This window comes from Egretta garzetta, unplaced genomic scaffold (assembly GCF_000687185.1).
Source record: "Egretta garzetta isolate BGI_Z169 unplaced genomic scaffold, ASM68718v1 scaffold9, whole genome shotgun sequence".
Classification (NCBI taxonomy): domain Eukaryota; kingdom Metazoa; phylum Chordata; class Aves; order Pelecaniformes; family Ardeidae; genus Egretta; species Egretta garzetta.
Window position 1 is genome coordinate 2,332,906 of NW_009260763.1, and position 22,793 is coordinate 2,355,698.

At 36.8% G+C, this 22,793-nt stretch overlaps 1 protein-coding gene across 1 annotated transcript in view; it reads right to left on the reverse strand.

The window, feature by feature from the left end:
• Window positions 1-22,793, reverse strand: part of MEI4 (meiotic double-stranded break formation protein 4) — a 70,394-nt gene that overhangs the window by 21,382 nt on the left and 26,219 nt on the right. Inside the window, exon 4 of the mRNA XM_009646096.1 lies at window positions 17,692-17,823. Coding sequence (XP_009644391.1) covers window positions 17,692-17,823 — 132 coding nt within the window. The remainder of the gene's footprint in view (window positions 1-17,691; window positions 17,824-22,793) is intronic.

A 22,793-nucleotide genomic window follows, 5' to 3' on the forward strand; every position in this document is an offset into this window, starting at 1 on the left:
TAATTCTAGGCAATAAAATTCAGACAGTTTATAAACTTTGGATTTCTCTATTATTAAAGAATAAGGAGAATAATAATTGTAAACAATGAACAGAATCAATAACAGCTTCCAGATTAGATGTATTAATAACACAGCCCTAAATTCAGCTTCTGGAAAAATCTAACGCCTATGCAGAAAGGAGTTTGGACTAAATGACTCCCTCTGACCTCAGAATCCATGAATCAATAATATAATTTAACTTTCAAATGCATTTAAAATTGTTTTCAAGGAAGTTATGATGTATGTTCTGAAATTGAAATGTATGCTAAAATACATTTTGAAGAACAGCTCTTATGATAAATAGAAATATTTAAAAATGAGCAAAAAGGCTCTTGAATATTATTAATTTTGCCATTAGCATAAACCAATCCAGAACAGTATATATTATTTGAAATGCTATTCAAGTGAACACAGCTGTAAGCTACTCATTATTCAGATCCTTATACGTACATATAGCACCACTGTAACTGAGCACAAGTCTATGAGGTCTCGATCAATTGTGCAGTCCAGTCTTCAGCTACATTTTTCTCCCAGTTTCCAAGACCGCTCTTAAAATTACCATTTTCTCCATCTTTATAGATAAAATATATTATACACAGGTGTTACAGTGAATACTGAATATAAGCAGGAACATCAAAAGTAATCTGCCTGAGAAATACCGAATTCGCAGGACTCCAAATATGAAAACCCCAGGAGGCTTCCTCTGACGCAAACAAGTCACTCCTGTGCAAAAATCACCTGTTTAAAATCCCTGCCAGGACACATCTAATCCACATCCTGAATTTTTATTACTGTCTGAAGAAGAGAGCTTTAACCTCCCACACTTTGAAATCCTGATTGTGGAACGAGTTGGTAGTTTTCTAAAAGGAGCCAAATTTTCTAAACTTTCTGTAAAACCTCTTTCCTGACCTACTAGCATTATCTGTTAAGTCCTCATTATACCAATCCCCCCAAAACTAGCATCCACACATTTAGTTAGACTAGTACTTCAATTTCTTCCAAAACTCAGGAGCAGAGGAAATCTGCAGTGGCATTTTGCCTCCTTCCCCCTCCCTAGCAAATGATTCAAATTTTGACCATAATTATGAATGTTAATATAATACATAAATGGAAGCGCAGAGTTCATTTTTACAGCTGAAAGGGTCCTCAAGTGTTCTAGCCTGAACCCTCACCCTGAGACAGGTTCAGCTATACTTAGGTCACCTTCAAAAGGTGCTCATCATGATTACATACTTGAAGACCTTCAGTAAAAGAAGTTTAATATCTAACTACTTCTTCACTCTAGAAGTCAAAAGGACTACTTGTATAGCAACCTTTCACATCCTGGAAGACTATTACAACTGCTCTTCCCCCTCAGCCCTCTCTTTTCTAGATTGTTTTCTGGAAACTCACATTTTGTCAGCAATATCTTAAAATACATTAAATATGCACGCAAAGAATCCCATGCAAATTCCCTATCAAACATGAAAATGCCCTATTCTATGACTCACAGTATTTTTAAAAAGATTTAAAAAATTAAAGACAAAACCAACACAAATTACCAATAATCATTATTTTTAGTAAACAATATATTCTTGACATTTTGATCAACTGGTTCTTTATATCACAACTTGCCTAGTTCTATGCTAGCACAATTGTAATGAATGTTGGGCAACATTCCACACTCCTTGTCATAAAGCACTTTTTACAGTTTGGTCTATTTAGCAACACCATCCTATGGAAAACAGATTAATTTTGAGCAAAATATTAGTAATTCTTGAATAATTTCAAAAGTTACACTTTAAAGGCGACTAGTACTGCTGTATAGAAATTTTTTATTACATAAAAAAAAGATAATTCTGTAATTCTCATTTAATCTCCACGTGCCTCTTCTAAAGCAGAAACCCTCTTCCTTTTCATTGGTCTTAAATAATGCATAAGGGAAGTCTCAGCAGCGTTATACTTTCCTGGAAAGTTAACTTTCTCTACTTTTTCTACGGTGGTACCTACACTCAGAGAAACAGACAGGCATAGTTTAAAAGGAGCTGCCTTTCACACAATGATTAATTTATTTTAAGAATCAGTGACCATGGAAAACTGTATCTTAAAAAAAACCCACAAACTAGAATTAGCTCTTATGCTACAGACAGAAAATATAGGTATAAACTGCTAATTCATTAAACTCAGACACTATTCAAAGCACACATTCCTCTAAGCTAAGTAGAGCTGAGCGACTCTTGAGCAACCACCGTGTATAATGAACTAGCAGGACGTATTGCAAAGGTTGGTCAGAGGATTCATTAGCAGAATCAGGAAACATTGAGGAAATTACGGTCTGTGATTCAAACTATGTTCTTTAATACTGCAAATTAAATCTCTCATTTATTTTATATAGTTTCTTAATGTACTACTAGCTACCTGTTTATTAGGAATGGCAATTTTAAATCAATACAATGACATTGCAAGCCTAATTTCACTCTCTTATGCCTACAGTTTTAATTATATGATCACTGACTTTGGTTGTAGGTTTTTTTTCTTTTTTTTTGCAAGGGTACTTGCTTCTGTTACTACTGAGGATGGATAATGCTCAATTAGAAGAAATACTATTCAGTACTTTTTCTGTTCTTGTTATATGCATGGGCATAAAATGTGTAGTATTCAGTCTCTGCTCTAATACAGAATTAATACTTTTTTTAAAATGACAATCATTGCTATAATTCCACATATACTACTTTAGTTTCACAACTGTTTTTAGAGAGAGACATAAAGCTTTGCCCTTTTATGAAAGAAACTTTTAAATACTCAAAGTAGCCACTAACGTCAATCTTGGCTGACTAGGACATAATTTTACAGTGCCTGCCATTACACAGAACTGCATGAATTCAAAGCAAAGCTCCTACTGGCTTCTGTGAAAGCTGTGGACACTTGTGCTTTCCTCTTTAAACCTGTACACATGCACCCACAGAAACAGAAATAAAGTAAAAAGCACATACAAAAATGGCATGAGGCAGACATCTATAGAAAAAAGTTTCAGCCTGAATGGTTAATAATTGCCAAAATTTACAAAATGAAAACAAGCTCTTATGACAGAAAACACTATCAGTTACCTGATCTTTAGTGTGGGTGAATTTTGTTGTGCGAGTTGTTTCTTTTGTCTTGTTACTGAGAGAGAAAAGTATTCTTTTCACATGTTATACCTGAGAATTTATTCTGTTTTCAGCAGATAGTATAATAACATTTTTCAACCATACAGCATTTATCTGACAGAAGTGCAACTCACTACTCTAATTTTGCTAACTGTTTTGGAAATACCAAATGTAATCATATGCCATTTACTTTTTGAGAAAAAACTTAGTGAATATCTAGAATGACTTCTTTTTAATGAGAAAGAGTTTTCAAGCTTTTTAAGCTCCTTGTCCTCTTTAGCCCCAGACTTCTGGTGCTACCTCCTCCTGGCTACTCTAGAGCTAAGAGTCCGCAAAACACAGACAAGGATTGGTATGTAACCAGGGCTGACAGAAGTAAAAGGAAGATAAACATGATGGGGTTTAGGTGACTGGTAGGAAGGTGTCGTAACGTCAGTGATCTAGCAGTAAGACAATGGTACCAGACAGAAATGACCAGCAATGAGCAAGATATTTGGATGAACACAGAAGCGAGGTTAATCACAGTGAAGGAACCACCAAGTTGATGACACTTTTGCTAGTGGCAAGCACTACTCTAGACGTGATACGAGTTCCCAATAACACATGGTGGTTTCCCCATTCCCCGTGCATTGCAAAAACACCAGTACTATACCCTCACCAGAAGCAGAATGTATCCTCTGACATGAGTGGACACAAAGAACATTTGTCAAGCTTACAATTTAAGCTGCAAGTTTGCCAACTAATCTACACATCCTGATGAAAAACAAACCAGCTCCTAAAAGACCCAAGTACTAAGGTTTCTACAGAAATAATTTTGCTTTCTTGCTTGCTCAAGTTATTCAAGACCCTTCTTAAAATCAGACAAGTTCTAAATTATAACAGTTTTTAGGAAAGCAACACATTAGTTTCTCTGTTTCCTTCATTAAGATAATAAAAAAATAACAACAGCAAAGAAATGGAACATACTTGAATATACTTTGTTCTAGCTGTTATTTAAGGTCCCTCTGAAATATCTTTTAGCCCTGGAAGACTAAGGGCTCATTTAGTGGGTAACATGCTATCCTCCAGAACAGATCCCAGCCCCTGTTTCACCTTCTTAGATATACGCAGATGTTTTCTAGACAGAGTACGAGAAGGAGTTTCAGAACATGTCTCCATACTCACCTTACGTTCCCACAAACTCAGTGGGTTTCGTTATGAATTATTACCTTCATATAATAATGATTATCATTACCTTCACTGGTTCATAACTCTCAGTGTGTTACTGAAGCTCCTATAAGCTTTCCTGAAGAGGTTTATGCCTTGGTAGGTAGAAAAGTGACTTGCCTCTATATGACAACACTTCTCTTAGGAACTCAACTATTTTGCAACTATAACCTCACTTATTGCTTGAAAATTTATTAAAATCAAAAAGCTGGATTGGCTGGGTATCAGGAGAGCAGACTTTGGCCTCCTCAGGAATCTATTTAGGAAAATCCAACATGCTATGAAACTGGACTGAAGGGGGATCTGGGAGAGTTAGTTGATTTCCAAGGATCACCTCCTTCAAGCTCAAGAACAGCTTACCTGATATACAGGAAAACAAAGGTGGCAGGAGGCCTGCATGGATGAACAAGGACCTCCTGACAAAAATAGAAAGAAAGCATACAACAAGGTCAGGTGAATTGGGAGGAGTACAAAGACACTGTCTGAGTGTGCAGAGAGATGATTAGGAAAGCCAAAGCCCATCTCAGGTGGAATCTGGCACAGAAGGGGAAGTGCATCAAGAAAGATTTCTACAGGTACATCAGCAGCAAAATGAAGACAAGAAAAAATGTGGCAAGGAAACTGGTAACAAAGGACACAGCACTCTCTTTGCCTTGATCTTGAATCCCGTGTCCCTGAGACCAGTGGGAAAGTCTGGAGCAAGAAACACTTACCTGAAGCACAGAAGAATCAGCTTAGGGAACATTTAAAGAAACTGGACACACGCTAAGTCCATGGGACCTGGCAGAATGCACCTGTGATTGCTCAGGGAGCTGGCCAATGTCACGGCAGGGCCACTCAATTATCTTTGGACAGTCATGGCAACTGGGGGAGGTTCCTGAGGACTGGAAGAAAGCAAATGTCCCTTCTGTCTTCAAGAAAGAACATACAGGGAAATACAGGCCAGTTGGCCTCACTTTGATTCCTGGGCAGGTGATGGAGCAAATAATCCTTGAAACCATTTCCAGGCATACAATGGACAAAATGGTGATTGAGAATAGTCAGCACAGATTTACAGGCTTGGTAAGTGGACACTGAGGTGGGCTGAAATCTGCCTGAACTGCCATTCTCAGATGGTTATCATCAGAAGCATAAAATCCAGCTAGAGGCCACTCACTAGTGGTGTGTCCCAGGGGTTGACACTGGCACCAGTACTGGTTAACATCTTCACAAACAACCTGGACAATGGGACTTTTGTATCATCTCCAAACACAGAAGGTTTGGAGATGATATAAAAGCAGGAGTGATGAACACACCAGATGGTTGTGCTACCATTCAGAGGAACCTTGACAGGCTGGAGAACCTGTCTCAGAGGAATCCTGAGTTGCCACAAAGGGACGTGCAAGATCTTATTCCTGGGGAGGAATAAACTCATGCACACTACAGGCCGGTGGTTGACAGCTGCAAAGCAGCTTGGCAGAGAAGAACCCCAAGACCCTGGCAGACAACAAGTTTAACTTAATCCAACGCTGAGTCCTTGTGGCAAGGGTGGCCAACTATGTCCTGGGCTGCATGAGGGGAAGTGTTGCCAGCAAGCAGAGGGAAGTGACCCTTTCCATCTGTTCAGCACTGGTGAGACACACCTGGAGTGCTGGGTCAAGTTCTGGGCTCCTCAGCACAAAAGGAGACCTGGATATACTGGAGTGGGACCAGTGAAGAGTCATAAAAATGATGAAGGGACAAGAACATACAAGGAGAGGCTGAGGGAGCTGGACCTTTTCTGTCTGGAGACAAAACGGCTCAGGGGGGATGTCATCAATGTGTATAAACAGCTGTTAGGGTGGGGGTTAAGGAAGACAGAGCCAGTCTCTTCTCAGTGGTATCCAGTGACAGGACAGAAGTCAGTGGGCAAAAACTGAACTACAGGAAATTACATTTAAACATAAGAAATATTTTTTTCTATGATAAAGGTGATCAACACTGGAGCAAGCTTCCCAAAGAGGCTGTGTAGTCTCCATCCTTGGAAAAATTCAAAATTTGGTTAGACACAGCCCTGAGTGAGCAACCTGCTCTAGTTGAGCCTGCTTTGCGCAGGGGGGTGTACTAGATCATCTCCAGAGGTTGTTTCCAAGCTTATCCATTCTGTAATTCTATGATCATTTGATGAATTCACTGTGTTTAAGTTCATCAACAAGATTGAATTATAGTTCATATAACTGAATTGTGTAGGAAAAACTCAGAATGAGTAACTGAGTAAGTTAACCCAAACTAAGCTCTATTTATAATTTATTCCTATCGGCAGAATTACTACTCAGATTTTTATCTCTTATCTCTTACTACTCTCTTGCTCTCATATTTATCATACACAATTCCCTATAGTATTCTGTATTAAATGTAGTAGCTCAGCATAGTAAAAGAGCTTTGATTAAACAATAAGGCGGCATGAAACAGAGTTCTTTAAAACACAACTTCAACTGGAATTTTAATACTCTGAAAACTCAGAGAGACTTGGAGTAACTTTTAATGAAAGAATTAATTATAAGAATGAAATAGAGCCAAAACTATCTTGTTTCAAGGCAATACACCTAGAGGTTTAATTGTGCTTTGCCAACTCAATTCAGGGATTGACAGATACCAAGAAATTCAAAACATGCAACCTAAATCTTCAAAGGCTGCACTGTAATCATGCAACCTGGGATGCCATCATTTACAAAAAAGGAGAAATAAAAACACATGTATTTTTTCTTCTATTTTATCCGTTTTCTTGTTCTATGCATTTGACTCAATTTATTTCTCCCTATGTGAATTGTTATTGGAATCAAGTGAAAACAATCCATTCTTAATAATAGCAAGTTAAACTGGAGTGGATTCAAAACGTTATTTCCTAAAATCAGTTTTAATTCTGAAATGTTAGTGCTACATGCATTTCAAATATATACTACAGCAGGAAAGAAATTATTCTAGAAGATACGCAATACAGATTGTGCTGCCATAAATTATTCTGTGACTCTGTGTGTGTACACAGGCATGTTTATAATTGTGGTTCAGCCCAGCAAAGGTATCTGGTTGCCTGTATTTCATCCAAATCCAAGACTGCAACCAACAATGTCTTAATCCTAAATCCAATGAAGCCATATAAATCATATCCCGCCCAAGCATAGTTCAGCTTCTCTTTCTGGAATACTTCCAACTTTAGCAAAGCATTCTCTGCTGCACAAATCCTGGACATCCAAGCCTTACTCTCTACCTTAACTCCAGCAACTCATGTCACTAATACTCAGATCTAAACACACTCAGTTGCTGTTCCCCTCCTCCCTCACCACAAACCTAGCCCAGCATTCCATTCCTGTATCTCCAAAGACCCTAGGAGTCCCCACGGCATTAATAAGCTCCCTTGTCATTCTTACACTTACCCAAGCCTATCAATACATTACCTCCACCAAATTAGTTGTGGATTGAGAAAGCTACATCATCAGTGCCTACCTAAAACTGAAACCCAGACCCCAAAGACCTCAGCATGATAACCCTAAATCTAGCTCTGTGATACCTTCTGTAAACATATTCAGCTTTAGCTCATCACATCCTATCTCCCTAAATTAAATCTATACCAGAAATCCTGTCAATCTAACAAATTAACTAATAGGAGCTGCTGCTGACATTAGTCCTGAAACCTACTTCCCCCTCTGGGCACAGGATTAATTTGCTGCCCTGCCAGATCAAGCTTTAACCAGACAGGAAGAGTATTGTCACCCAAAATCTAGACTAATTTTAAGATAAGCGATGGAACCAGATTTAACCTCCCATACGTCTCAGCCATGCCAACCATAATTCCAATCTTAGCTACAAAACAAACTCCAGGTAGCCAATCCCTTTCATCCCAGACATAAACCTACTCTGTTAATGACTTGTACATCAATTAAATCCTAGCAAGACAAACTCTGCTTGTTTTGGAGCCAAACTTGGGACAGCAGCTCCTTCTGGATGTGGTGGCATTCAATGCAGCTCATAAGCACATGTACTGAAATCCACACCACCACCACAAATGTAGCCAACAATAGTTTCAACTGAGGACTTAACCAGGGAGTTTATTCTAACACCAACTCTAACAAGATTAACAGCAAACTAGCAGAACAAGTGTGATCTGGTTGGTTGTAACAAACACTCCTAAGCACAACCTTTAAAGCATTTCCCTCTGTGGTGAGCATTTTATTTTGCCATCCTAAATCTAAATCCCATTCTATCCCTAAACCTAACTCTAAATGCACTACAGCCATCCTTCCCAACTAACAACCTAAGCTAAGCCATATGGCCCCTTGAACATCCCGAGTTCAATCCAAGCACAAAGAGAACCTAAAACAAAACCTTTACTTATCAGAACAGAACGTGCAAAGAACAGAAGCAGTTTTCCTATGCTTGGTGGCATAGCACAGCGTACTGCAGAAGATAGGCCACTGTGCACGTGCCTAGTGGTTATAACACCTCACAGTGAACTACATAATGAGTTTTTAAAAGCACTTTTAACATTTTAGAAAGCACTGAACAAACATCAGTTAATCTCCCTAGTATTGTGGTTTAAAGTAGTGATGGTTACGCATAAGCTCTATAGGTAGATAAACACAGCTTCAAAGGTATTTTTAGCAAAAAACTCCAAACCAATAAATGAGGTCCCAATGGGGCAAGCTGATGTTCTGAGTCATTATGTACAGGACTGTCCCACATGTTTAGAGAGAGACAAGTGAGTGCAAACCTAGGAAATCCAAAGACATTAATGAGTCCTGTACAATGAAAAGAATGTTTTGAAAGAAAGACGAAATGATGATTTCACTAGTATCCACCATCATTCCATAGTTTCCATTTATATTTTACTACATTTAACTAGGCTTTTATTTAAAGACAGTTTTAATTATCAACTGTAATTACTCTTCCAAACAGAAATCCATTCTATCGGTAATTTCTAGTTAGAAATTCTAGATCTACCACCCCTCCCTTTTTCATTTTATGAAGACATGAAATACTAAAGCAGCAAATAAACTGCAAAGCCATTGGCACAGGAGCTGTGCATTTATACTGCATCCCAAAAAGCATTTAGTGAAGATGTGTTAAAAAACACACATCATAATGAAGACTTTAAACAATTCTCCAAAAGACAAAAGAAGGTACATCTGTAACAAAATGTCACCTTGCCTGTAAATTGAACTTTTAAGAGCACATATGGCATACATGCTAATTCACATAGACAACTCCAATATTCAAAAGCATTAAGGAAGCGGTGCTTAATTTTCCATAACATCGTTCCATTTTGCAAATCACTGTTAGCAAGCAAGAATGCTCCATAAAGAAAGGAGGTTAACGGGAGCATTAAAACTACCTATTTGAAGACACAGATTAAGTAATAATCAAACAGTCTTCCAGACTAGCAGGTATACCACATATGCCACAAAACTCAGATGCTGCATCTTTATTCACATCCTCCTTTCAAGCACACAGAAGGATTAACTGAGCTGTAAAGAAAGCCAGAGGAAAAGGACAGAATTAACACTGAGAATAAGGAAGTAAAAGCAGCATCAACCCAGTTAAATTTTCATTGCACTTTTTTGTTTTTTACTGTATCAAGAACTCAAATAGAACATTTTATTTTATAATCATGTTATTTTTTGTCTTTTTTAAAGCCTGGATTTTGTGCATGATTTGAAACAAGATTTCCAGGGATATTACTTATTTACTTGTTGAGGCATGATACGTTCCGATTTCTGTAATGAAGCATTTTTCCTCTTCCACTATTATGTTTCCATGAATGAGATGATTCAACAATATTAAAAGTAATAATTCTCTAGTTGACAGTAATACAGAGTTCTCATTTAATTGATATTTGCTGCTTCTAATCCCGAACACACCTGAGGTTTTCTGATTACATGTCATCCTCAATTTTGCCAAGCACCTAAGTGCAGTCAAAGCCCTGCTACCTTTTAGCTCTGTAAGAATACTTCTAAATTCCTTTCTCCTTAGTGCTATCATTTTATGACAGTATGAGAGGAAAGAGAGAAACCTCATGAACCATTTGTCATTTTCCAGTTCTGTCTGACACATACGTAATCTTAAAATCTAAAATAAATAGGGGATGATATATGCATCAAAAGCAGGTATACACTTCAAAAGTGTATGGCACTCTTCCGACATATACCACGTCTTGACTGATTCTTTCACTCCTATCTTTCAGGGGACAGATTTAAGTTTTCACAAGACTGTATCGCCAAATTAGCTATCTATCTATGAGACAAAATGCAGATCCACTGCTTATTCTATCCAGCCGTTATCTCCTTTGTTACCAGTAGCATCAGCAGACACATGGAATAAAAAAATAATCGCACTTTTACCCAGAGCACTATTTTGCAGCATCTTTAAACCATTCACCAATTTGAAATATGTTACAATCTGTGCTTACCAGTGTAAGGAAAGAAATGGCATGTTTAAAAGGCTGAACAGATTTCCAGATGAAAGTTTAATTATTTTCATGAGGTATACATGACATCAATCTTTTCTTTTACCTGTGTGAAATATTAGAAGTCTGATGCATTAGTAAAAACCAACAGCAAAAACTACAAAAAGCCAAATATGCTGGATGGCCATTTTAGCACCTTGAACGACAGTGGACTGCAAAATGTGTTTAGCTTTTCTAGTGGCATTATATTCTCAGCTTTTTTTTTTTTCCTAATGAATTATTTTAGCCATGTTCTACCATATTTGTGAAAAACAGTATAGCTTTTTTTCCAACCCACATAAAAGCTCCATTACAACATATATAAACTTCTGGCTGAAGAGATTAGACATATTGCATAAACCAAGTAGACTTCTTGGAAAGAGGAGCTATCTGAAGAATTCTCTACATTGCATCAGACACACTCACAGTTGGAATAATGCATGTGGTGGGTACCATACCTGCCCAGAACATTCACTGGATATAGAATGGCTGTGTGGAGAAAGGCTTATGAAGACAAGCCCTGACATTAATAGCTCAGTTCTCAGCACTTTAAACCTTTCTGCTACCTAGCTGAACACAGCTCCAGGCAAACTCCATTTTCCCCGATGGACTGAGTACCAGCTGAGCTATTGCACCCTGACATTCACAATCTCTCTAATTTGCAGGCCTGCTAGAAAAAAAAACAGCTCTCCAGCCACAGGAATATCTCAGCCCTTTATTTGCTTCCACATAGAGCTGCTGCTGTGTAGTTTGACATTTCAGTGACATGACTGTTTGCTACGCTGTGATGAACAGCAACAAAAGTCTTGGAAAATGCTCAAAATCACACTGCATCCATGCTCCTCCTTGTTCTTTTTCTTCCTAAATACACTGCCTGTCTCGGCCGTTAGTTTAACAGAGCTTCCTATTTAGAGGCATATGCATCAGACACAGCATTGCTGAATGCAGGTAACAGGAAGCTCCAATACATATATCCTGCACCCCAGTTCATCATGAGTCTCTTCCGAAGATGTGCACACTTAAAGAATTTGAATGCCTGGGAACTAAATTAACATATTAATTATCCTAACCGAAACACAACTTATTACCATCATCCAATAAGGTTACTTATGGAAGTTAGCCAGCATTCAGACAAAAGTACACTTTGCATGACTACCTGTTACAACTGTTTGGTAGGATCAGCCCTTTCCTGGCATAACAGCTCTGGCCCAGATCATCCAAAAGAGATCTTCAGATGGGATTTTCCTCCCTTGACTTCAGATGTCTACAACATAAACATCTACATTTCAGCTGATCAACTGAAGGTTCGTTCCTTCCTCATAGCCAGAAGAGAGAAGCAGACATCTCTAGGGCCAATTATTGTCATTATGTGCATCCAAAATAGGCTGGACAAGAAATGCCTCTTTCCTTCCCTTAGCTATAAAGGAAAACTGAAGTAAACAAATCACATGGGAACATCTCAGAAATCTGAAGTTAGGTGAGACAAATCCCACCATATGTCTAACTCCTTTGGTTCATTTGAGTCAAAGCTATTCTGTCGTAATGAGCCTGAGTGTCAAGAATTTATGTAACATTCAGTAACACCTTGCTCTACTATCTACCTTCACAATGGCAAATTTTTTAGATAACCTTAGCTGCTTGGTTGACTTGTATGAGAAGCAGACAGCAGTGCTTGATACATACATCTAAACTAAACAGGATAATTCCCATCCTGTATCCTGTGTCAAAGTCTAACTGCCCCACTCATTTCAGGTGAAAAGTTAGCACCCACATTTGGATTTGGACGCTTACATATAACACTAAGAATTACATATAACTTGGTATTTTGATTTTAAAAAAGCCACAAACTATTGTACAGTTTTTGTGATAGAAATCATTTAAAGTTTAAAGATGGAAAAATAGTGTACAGAAAGTAATGTGATATAAAAATGCTATACAAGCTATGTATTGGGAATTACTGAATTAACAGGGCTTTCCAGAACATCACAGTACGTCTTTCTATTTTCAAACCTATTTTCCACTGTTTAATTTTCTTTTCCAGAGTTCTTGGAATTAACATCTGGGGTGTTAGAAACTGGCACTGAACCAATATGTGCTTTCCATTTCTAGTCCTCTGTCTTTGAAACAGTTATCATAAAAGAAGATCTGCTATCATGGTGAGGAGTGCAACATTTGAACAATAATCTGTCTTCCACAGTATCATTCCGAAATCTTAGTATCTTAAAATTGTGATTTCTATTCCATAGGAAGATAAGGTTCAGTTACTGTATTCTTATAAACCATATTTATGAAGCATGAAAGGTTCCTGTTATACATAAAAATGAAAAGTACGTATCCAGCATAAGTAAAAATTAAGGGATCCAACTGAGTGTATATTAATATGCTTTTGCCTAGAAGTCAGTGTCCTGGTGTTAGTGAAGACCTGAAGTATGAGCTTCACTTTAAGCACATGATGAAGTACTTAAATTAATTAAAGCAAACTACTAACTTGCTTGAGAGTTTACTACCATAATACTAATTTTAACTAAGTAAAAAAACAGGATAACTATACCATCTTACATGCTCCTTATTACTTTTATTTTCTATAAAATTCTATTATTCATATATTTCATATTAACTTGTTATATCCTAAGATTAATGGATTTAGCCATTTAGGGAACAATACTAAAATATGCAGAGTAATCCCAGTATTTTTCTAGTGTAGTTCATGAGATACACTCTCCTACAGCCAACCTATTTTTTTTGAATTTGTAAAGTTAGGGGCATAGATAGTTCTTTAGAACTGTGGGTCATAGACATAAGCTTGTTCAAAGAGGACACAGATACAAACTCACTAAAAATCAGTCAGAATTTTAAAGTTAAAAATTTTCAGTATTTATCAAAGGATGTATCCACAAACCTACATAACGTGAGCTGAGCAGTTTCTATTGAAGAAATGATTGAATATAAAGTTGCATATTCTGGAATGCAAACATTTTACAAACTATTTGAAGCTTAGCTCAAGTCTTAATGAGGAAGTTAAAATGAAAATGTTGAGATATCTAGATGATTCATTTAGAAAAATTAAAAGGAATTTTGTTTTCAATCCAAGCCAGTGTTGGAAGGCATCCTAAATTTAAAAAAAAGAATAATATAATTATACAAAAAGAAAACAGACATTTGCTTGTACAAATAAGCTACTTTTTCAATTTCTGTTTTTCACCAGATGTTTAAAAGTTAATTGCAAGCTAATGTGAATACATGCCTCAGACGATTTCTTTATTTCTCCTATCTGCCACAACAAAAATGAAACAAACAACAAAACAAAAAGAAAACAGGTATTTGCACACCTCTAATGAACTAGAATTCAGAGTCCCTAATATGATTGTCTTAAGTGGAAGACATGAAGCGCCTTTGCAATTAACAGCAGTTTCACTTATGGAACAAAACAGGATTAGAATACTTGTCAGCTTGATTTTGTTTGATTACATAAAGTATTATCCTTCTGCAAATTCCAATTTAAGTATTTATGAAGAATTTTTTTAAGCTGTCATTTGGTATATTTCAAATGGATATCTTAGTTACTTTTGATTATAAAGCAAGAAAAAAAAATTAATCCTTTTAGAATCATGCCTACCAAAAGTAATGCTACACAAAGTGAAAACATTCAGAAGCAGGTCTGTAAATGAGGCTGTCAGAAATACTAGAGTTTAGTGTCCTATTGCGATAAGTAGAAAGGTTTTTGTTAAGCAGTATTTCCAGAAATAATTATCACTTACAAAACGTATAAAGGTTTGTAAATTAATACAGTATATCTACTTAGACTAAATGCAAGAATTCATAAACTTTAAAAACATTGACTTCACAGCAAGCTAAGCAAACCGGAACTTCAGTTCCTTTCCCTACATGAACTGAAGCTTTTCAACATTTTATAGTCCTACAAAGTGTCAGCTACAGATAGATGCACAGCTCCTGCAGCTTCAAATTCAGCCACCTTGAACCTTCCCCTATTCCCAGAAGAAGTCCAGTGCTGTGTTGGGGGGTAAGCATTTCAAGACTACTTTCTCATTGTAAAATTAGTCACTGGAGTCTCTACCTAAGTGCCTGAAGCTCACTTATTCTTCTGCTGGTCACTTAAATGCAAAGTGTTTTAAAAGGACTCAGAAGAAAGCCCCATAAATTTTGCTAAGATTATATGAAAGTCTCATTCCAGACCACAGTTTGTGGTTGGCTGATCAAGATGCATTAATCTTCTAGAAATGCTTATAACGCTGTATGAAGAAAATATAAATTGCTGTATCAGTTAAAAAGAAAAAAAAAAAAAAAGAGGGTCTACCACATTTCAGTAGCAGAAGGCGGCCTGACAATTTGGTGGGAGGAAGCAGAAGCACAGCAGGAAACTCTCCTTATGTAAACATGGCTCTAAATTCTTGAATATGAGAATTAAATTAATTCTCTGGGTGAACAGAAAGGGCCGTTTTAAAAAAAGGGGGTGAAAGGGAACCTTACTAAGTATTCTGTCAGAAAGTCTTTCTGTGTTTCCTGTTGCACAATAATAAATGTACATTTCCTCACTTGCAAGGGTTGGAGGCATTTCAAGGCTCTTGGTAGCAGAAAGTCTGAAAATATGTACTGTGGCCTGATAATGGCTAAGATTTGCAGCAAGCACAAATGCAAGGTAATTAAAATGAGAGAGATGGAGGGCTGAAGGTAGCAAAGACTTAGCCTGACAAAGGATTTAGTCCTGAAGCTGAAAAAAATCAGGTAGCAAATGCATTTTACTGTCCCGAATTTCCATCTACATATACTAAGTATGAAGAAACAGAATAAATTTACAAGATCAAAATCATCTTTATTATTTCTTTTCAATAAATGAGTACAAGTCCCTGTCCCCCTGGAAATTGTCTCCCACTCCACAGGCACCTTTCCCTTCAATGCTAGATACAACTTTCTTCAGTTGGTCCAGGACGTACAACTGAAGGTTTCCATTCCTTGACTGGAGGGGGGTGGGGGAGGGGGGACAATCAAGAAGAGTGGTAGCTTCCTCAGAGGTGAAAAAAAAAAAGAAAACTGCTGTACACATCAACTAGGGGTATCAAGCCACCCTAGTGAGACTGGTATTTAAGCAATTTATTATACCAGCTGCAGTATAAGTACTGTTCAGGTATTAAATTACCAACTTCTCTATATTTATATATGAATCAAATCTTCTACTATGTTCCCATAAATATACAAATTACAGTGCCGGTAATAAAATAATTTGCCATTAGAAAAATCAAAATCACTTGTGTAGTTAAAGAGAAACTTTTATGGTTAAAATCACAGGATACTAATTTACTTCCATTTTCTCAACTGCAAGTTATGGTTTTGTAATCTCTGTTATTATGTTCTTAAAATCAAACATATGATTCTTTCAAACACAAAATGAAGCCAAAGAGGAGTCAAATTTCTTTTAGAAATTTTTAGAAATAAATTTTCTGCACCAAATACAAAAGCAATACTTAAAATAATTACAGTATGACAAGGTTAAGTAGTACAGTAGTAACTAACTCAGCAAAGTGCAATGCTCAGTGTAAGCTTTTCATCAGCGTGGAGCACTGGAGAGTTCTGTGTTGCTACTGGCAAAAACTGTGCTGAAATGAGGGATGACTAATTTTGTTAAACAGATGAGACTTAACAATGTTAAAAATGAGCAATTTGTTTAAACTTAAAAACCAAAACTTTTTTTTAAATACACACCTCCCTATCCTTACATTTCTTTAAAGTCTGTTTGCTGTTAATGGTCATCGGTAACTCTGGTGTGCTAGCAGTGACTTGAAATAACACAGCTCATCGCCTAATTCTTTCAAAACTGGCCTTTCTGAAGCCTTTTCAGAATATAATTCAAACACACTATAAATTTGGGTTGGAAATTACGTGTTGCCGCTACAGCAGTCAGAACTTACTCCCATACCATATCCTAGAGAGAAAAAGAATAAAGTTAAGACTGCTTGAGCAACACATAAAACATTTGTTAGACCGGGCCATGACTAGATATACCTATGATGAACATTTTCTATATATATCAATAATTTTATTTTCCACCAAATAAAAATGCTTTCTTTTCACTGACCTTTCTAGGACAGTGTACAATTAGGTCATAATCACAAGTGAGACTGAACAGTTTGCATAAAATACATACCACTGCACACAAATACATGAAAAATCTATGAAACCACAATTTATTTCATACATCTCTTCTCCATATGTTAAAGGAACATCCACTTACTGTCTTTTTTTAAAACTCTATCGTTTACTGGAAAAAATTTAACCTAAAAATAAATTTTGCCAAGAATATCTCCGTTCTACTCTGCTCTTCCTCTCTTACTCACTGCAACAAGCTAAATACAATTTTAAGTGCTGGATAACTTTTGCATCATGTATATTAATATTATAACATGAAACAGGAAATCTAATTTTGAAATAAAATAATGCAACTTTCTTTCCAGTTTTACATCAGCTAGAGAGAGACATAATTCTTTGTGGGTCCAGCTGGATACTTAAGTTGTATTACCTGCATAGCCCACGATCTATACACTGCAATAATTGTTTTAGCTAATTATCTTTTTTTTTAGTCTGCTGTTAAAGTTAAGTCCTAGCATTTTCTGGGTTCTTAAACCTGCATGTTCTATAGAATGATCCATTTATTACATTTTATGAAACAGACACAGACAAAACTGAACAACCTGATCTAGTTAGCAGTGTCCCTGCTCACTGCAGGGGGGTTGGACTAGATGACCTCTAAAGGTCCCTTTCAATCCAAAACATTCTACAATTCTATGATTCTATGAAAACACTCCCCAATACCTTTCCTCAGCCCTTCTCCAGAAGAAAAGATGACAGTACCTGGTGAGCTTCCAATAGCTGCTCGGCAAACTGACGTACTTCTGATAGGAGAAGAGATACTAAAGAATTTCTTAGTATGTCATTCCTTCCTAGCAAAACCAGCGTGTGTGATACAGCATGCAGTGCCTGAAACTAAAGAGAAATAATAGTAAATTTAAGTCTTTCAAAATATGTCTCCACCTTTTTTATCCCAAATAACTGCCTTAAATAGAAATGGGATTTACATATTAAAATACTAAAGAAAATAAGTAACATACAAATTTTTAGAGTTTAAAACTCTATTAGTTATGCATATATGAGATATATGAGAAATCCACATCCATTACTTAGAAACTTTGTTTTCCCAAAAGATTAGCGCTACAGGAAACTGTCACATGAACAAACTCCTCCAATAGTGTGAATTCCCCAGGAGGCAGCTTTTTGGCATTAGCTGTCATTGTGCCCATCTGCTGTCACAGAAAGTGGGTGAATACCTTGCACATACAGTAATTCTGTTTGTCACAGGTAGACAAATGAACAAATGAATTATTTGAAATTCAAATGCATGAGCAAGCTAAGAGCTATGCTGGAGTTTTCTGTCAATAGAGTTATCAGGCAGAAACTTGATTAAATGCTAGCTGATAGAATATACACTATATTTTCAAAGTCAAACAATCCACTTTCATATTATTGTTTAACAAGCTGTCACCAAGGCATTTCTCTTGAACCTCAGGAGGAGTGATGTAAACTTACATGAGAATTATATTAGTAATATTTTTCCCCACAGTCTTTTCTATTAAAAAATAAAAACTATTTTCTTTGTTCCCTGAAATGGAAATGTGTAGCCATTATGTAATGAAACATACTGCTCTACAAAGCAAACATGACATTATTCCATAAGACGCTACTAGAAGAAATTATCATTTCTATATGTAAATTTATCAGAGTTCTTTCAAAGAAAAAAGCAATACACATTACATATAATGACTATAATTTATATTTTTCTTTAGATGTATACCCCTACAACATTAATATTGAGTATCTCTTTGTAGATGAGTAGTTTTGACTGACAAAAGGATACTCTGACCCAAATGCGTATGTCTAAGAATAACTACCATGTCTTAACCGCTCAAAAGCGGACCACCACATCCTATCAACTATCTAGTTTATTCCTCCAGCCAGCTCACATTTGTATACACACACACCCACATATATATATGAGAATAAAAATACTTGCCCACCATTTACAAGTTTGCATAGGATGAATGCTCCTGGAAACCACTTCCAAACACACAAAAAGCAGGAAGAATCCAGTAGCAGTCAGCACAGATTTATTACGGGGAAACTGGCCTTAACCAACCCGATCACCTTCTACAATGAGAAGACTGGCTGAGTAGGTGAGGGCAAGGCAGTAAGTATCATTAACCTTGACTTTACTGCCGTACTGTCTCCCATAAAATTGTTACTGACAAAATTTTGGGCTAGGTAAGCAGACAGTAAGGTAGACTGAAACTTCTGCTGTAAAAACTATTAATTGGGTAGCTTCCCATTTACAGTTACTGCTTGTCTGCCAGTTGCTGCAATGCCTATTTACCAGCCTCTTAAAGCTGAGGAGTTTATCAGCTTGGTTATCACCTGCCCAGTATGAGACAATCTCCTATTCACAGTCATAACAACCAAGATTTAATAAATCTTTGCTGTTAATCACCTCACTTTAGCATGAGATTCCAAAACAAATATAAAAGGAAAGCTAGAAGACAGACAAGTCTTAACATTAAGAACCAAATCTGGAGTCAAAGATACAAAGTAAACTCACACTAAAGGGAATTAATGAACTGTACACTTACAGATTTGAAAATGTGTGAGATTAAAATAATTCATAAAAGCATACACCAAAGATTCTATAAAGATGAAATGTGAATGAAAGCGAGATAAAAATAGGTTTCTGAACAATTAAAATGGTATAAAAGGATAATAAAATGCATGCACCTACATGCGCTTTGAAGATATATGAATTAAAATCAGGCTTCTATACACTGGAAATGTACACCCTTCCAAACAAAACAATGACTCCTCTTCCTAAAAATAATCTAGACCTTCCATGGTATCTTCTAAAACTGTATGACAAACTAACTTGGAAACACCTAGGTAGTTCTGCCTTGACAGCACACATGTTCCAAAAGGGAAGACTGCTTCAAATCATTACTCAGATGTTTAAACACTGCTAAAATATACCACATTTTTCATTGAAGTTTCCAATAATTTTTACCTTTTTATAAATTAAGGATGGATACATACTTTATAGTTCCATATTTTCAGAGTGTAATACTTGCTAATTTGCCATTGGCAATCAAGTGGACTAAATAATCCAGAGTAGCATTTCTTTTCAAAACATGAGGGAGTAAGGAGACCCTTGAATTCCTGTTTGCTGAGTTACAGCACTCGCATGGATGCGAGAGATTCCTGTTCAAATTTATGCTGTCTGAAGTCAGAACACTGAACCCTGCTTAGTGCAGATACTTTAATCTAAGTGAATTAATATTCATGCAAAGCTTGCAGTCAGCAGCCTGCTGGTATTCTAGGGTTACGACCCCTCCTCCTTCCCCTTCACCTCACATTTCTGTCCCAAATAACATGTTTGAGAAATCTGTTTTACTTCAACATGAAACAAAACTGAATACAAAATCTTTTGCACATTTCACACCGCAGAGTTCCTCTGCTGCCGCTACCTCTTCCTCCAGCCTTTTGTACCCCTTCCCTGACGAAAAGAAAAATGGGTTGGTTATTCCTGGGAACCACTACACTGTGCAGCTTGCAAAATATCAAGCAGCCTTCTACAATCCTTTCTGACCAGCAGTTGCATGTAATGGCTTGAGTACAGAAAGGTTAAAAAAAACAAACAAACAAAAAAACCAAAAAAACCCACCTAAATAATATATGACTTTCTTAACCCAAGCAAAAGTAAAATAAGTATTAGTTATAACTCAAATTTAAATTTATACAGTAAGACATTTAAGTCTATGGAAATCCTCTTCGACAGGTTTTTAGCACATTTTCCTAATTTTCTTGACTAGCATAATTTATCCATTACATTCTGGAAGTCTGAAGTGTTCTATAAACAAAACCTGGCTTCTTCATTCACAAATCACCTCTTCTGGCCTTCAAAGAACACAAACATTTTTTTTTGTGGTAGCAAACCAGTGGAAATTAGTCCACGATGATTCTGCAGATGCCATTTGAACAGATTACATTAAATAAAGCTTAATTCCTTCTACCTTGAGCAGATTTTAGACAACAATTAAAAATGTCTCTGTACAGAATAAATAAATTTTTCCTAATTCTTTTCATTAATACTTCTACCCTATGTTGAGTTCTATTATATGAGAAGTGTGAACAAATCTTACATTAAGATGAAAAAAATAGTTGTATATAACATGCTTAACATCTTTACAAACTAACAAAATTTCTTTAGGCATTGGTCAATATTCTGTACTTACCACACAGGCAAAACTCACTGATTCAATAATTCAGAGATAGACATTAAATAGGAGTTCAGTGTGCATTAGGTGCAACAAAGAAGTTTTTCAATGCTACCTCTCCCAAAGAACACTCTAAATGTATATATACACACAAACATGATTATGATCGTTCTTTTATAAGCGCTCTTCTATTTGTTTGCAAGATTTTTAGACAGTGAAACAATCAGAATTTTTAAAGTTTTTTAGTTATTAATGCTAACAGCTGAGATTTAACTAAAATAGGATCTTTCACAAAATTTCCGTATCCTTTCTAGTTTGGCAAGAGTTACCAGTTTCCAGTTGGAACTTTGTTAGGACTAGGTAACAGGGAATCTTCAAATTTAAAGCCTGAGCCTCTACTAAGGGAAGCAAATATGGATTTTGTAATGATGGTACTTAGGGTACTTGAGATATGGATTTCAATGCCGCTGAAAAATCCCACCTGCTAACTGGTTTATTAGAGACTATGGATTTAATACTGTATTTGGGTGGATTTCTTAGTATATTTTAAGAAAATAAGAAGACAGCAAAGATAATGTTAAAATAACACTCACAGACTGTATGCATTAAATGAATACAGAAATTGGTAAATAGCAAGCAGAAGAAAGGCTTTGTTTCAGAGCAATGCTTGTGTATTGCTTATTAAACTCTGGAAACATTCAAACTAATAATAGTTCAAATAGTATGCAGTTTCATTAAAAAGAAAAGCATATCTTCACCTCTCAGATCCACCAAATGTTGAAAAAGGAACAGAAATCTTTTAATCCCTTGGGCTTGCTTAATGGTACAGATGAAATGAAACCTATGCTCTTCAGGGATTCTTAGTTAAAAGCCATTAGAAATTAAGATTGTAAAAAAGCATATGATCAGAAACAAGAAAATAATGGAGCCTAGTTCACTGTTTGGGAGGTGCACCATATCCTCCCGCACCCCAGTTTCTGTTCTCTTTCCATGTCCCTCAGGATGCAGAGCAAGAGGAAGCAATGCTGTGCCAGTAGCTGGGAAGGATGTGTGCACTGTCTACCTGGCTGTTGCCAAAATGGACATATTATGTTGATGTTCTGCTTGCCTCAAGCGTACCAATTTGCTCTCTTCTCCACCCAGCCACCAATTTTAAGTGGAAGGTATTTCTGACCTTGCACTTCTCTTTTCGAGTGATTTCAAACTGGCTATCAGTTTCAAAAGTTACTGGTGGAGGAAAAAATTGATGAGCAAAACAAACAGCAGAGTCCTATAAGCCTTGATTCCCCAGGAAACCAGGAGTAGGGAAGTGATCATCCCCCTGTACTCAGCACTGGTGAGGCCGCACCTTGAATACTGTGTTCAGTTTGGGCCCCTCACTACAAGAAAGACGTTGTGTTGTTGGAGCACATCCAGAGGAGAGCCACAAAGCTGGTGAAGGGCCTGGAGCACAGGTCTTATGAGGAGCAGCTGAGGGAACTGGGGTTGTTTAGTCTGCAGAAAAGGAGGGTGAGGGGAGACCTTATCGCCCTCTACAACTGCCTGACAGGAGGCTGTAGAGAGGTGGGGGTCAGTCTCTTCTCCCTGGTAACAAGCGATAGGATGAGGGGAAATGGCCTCAAGTTGTACTGGGGCAGGTTTAGG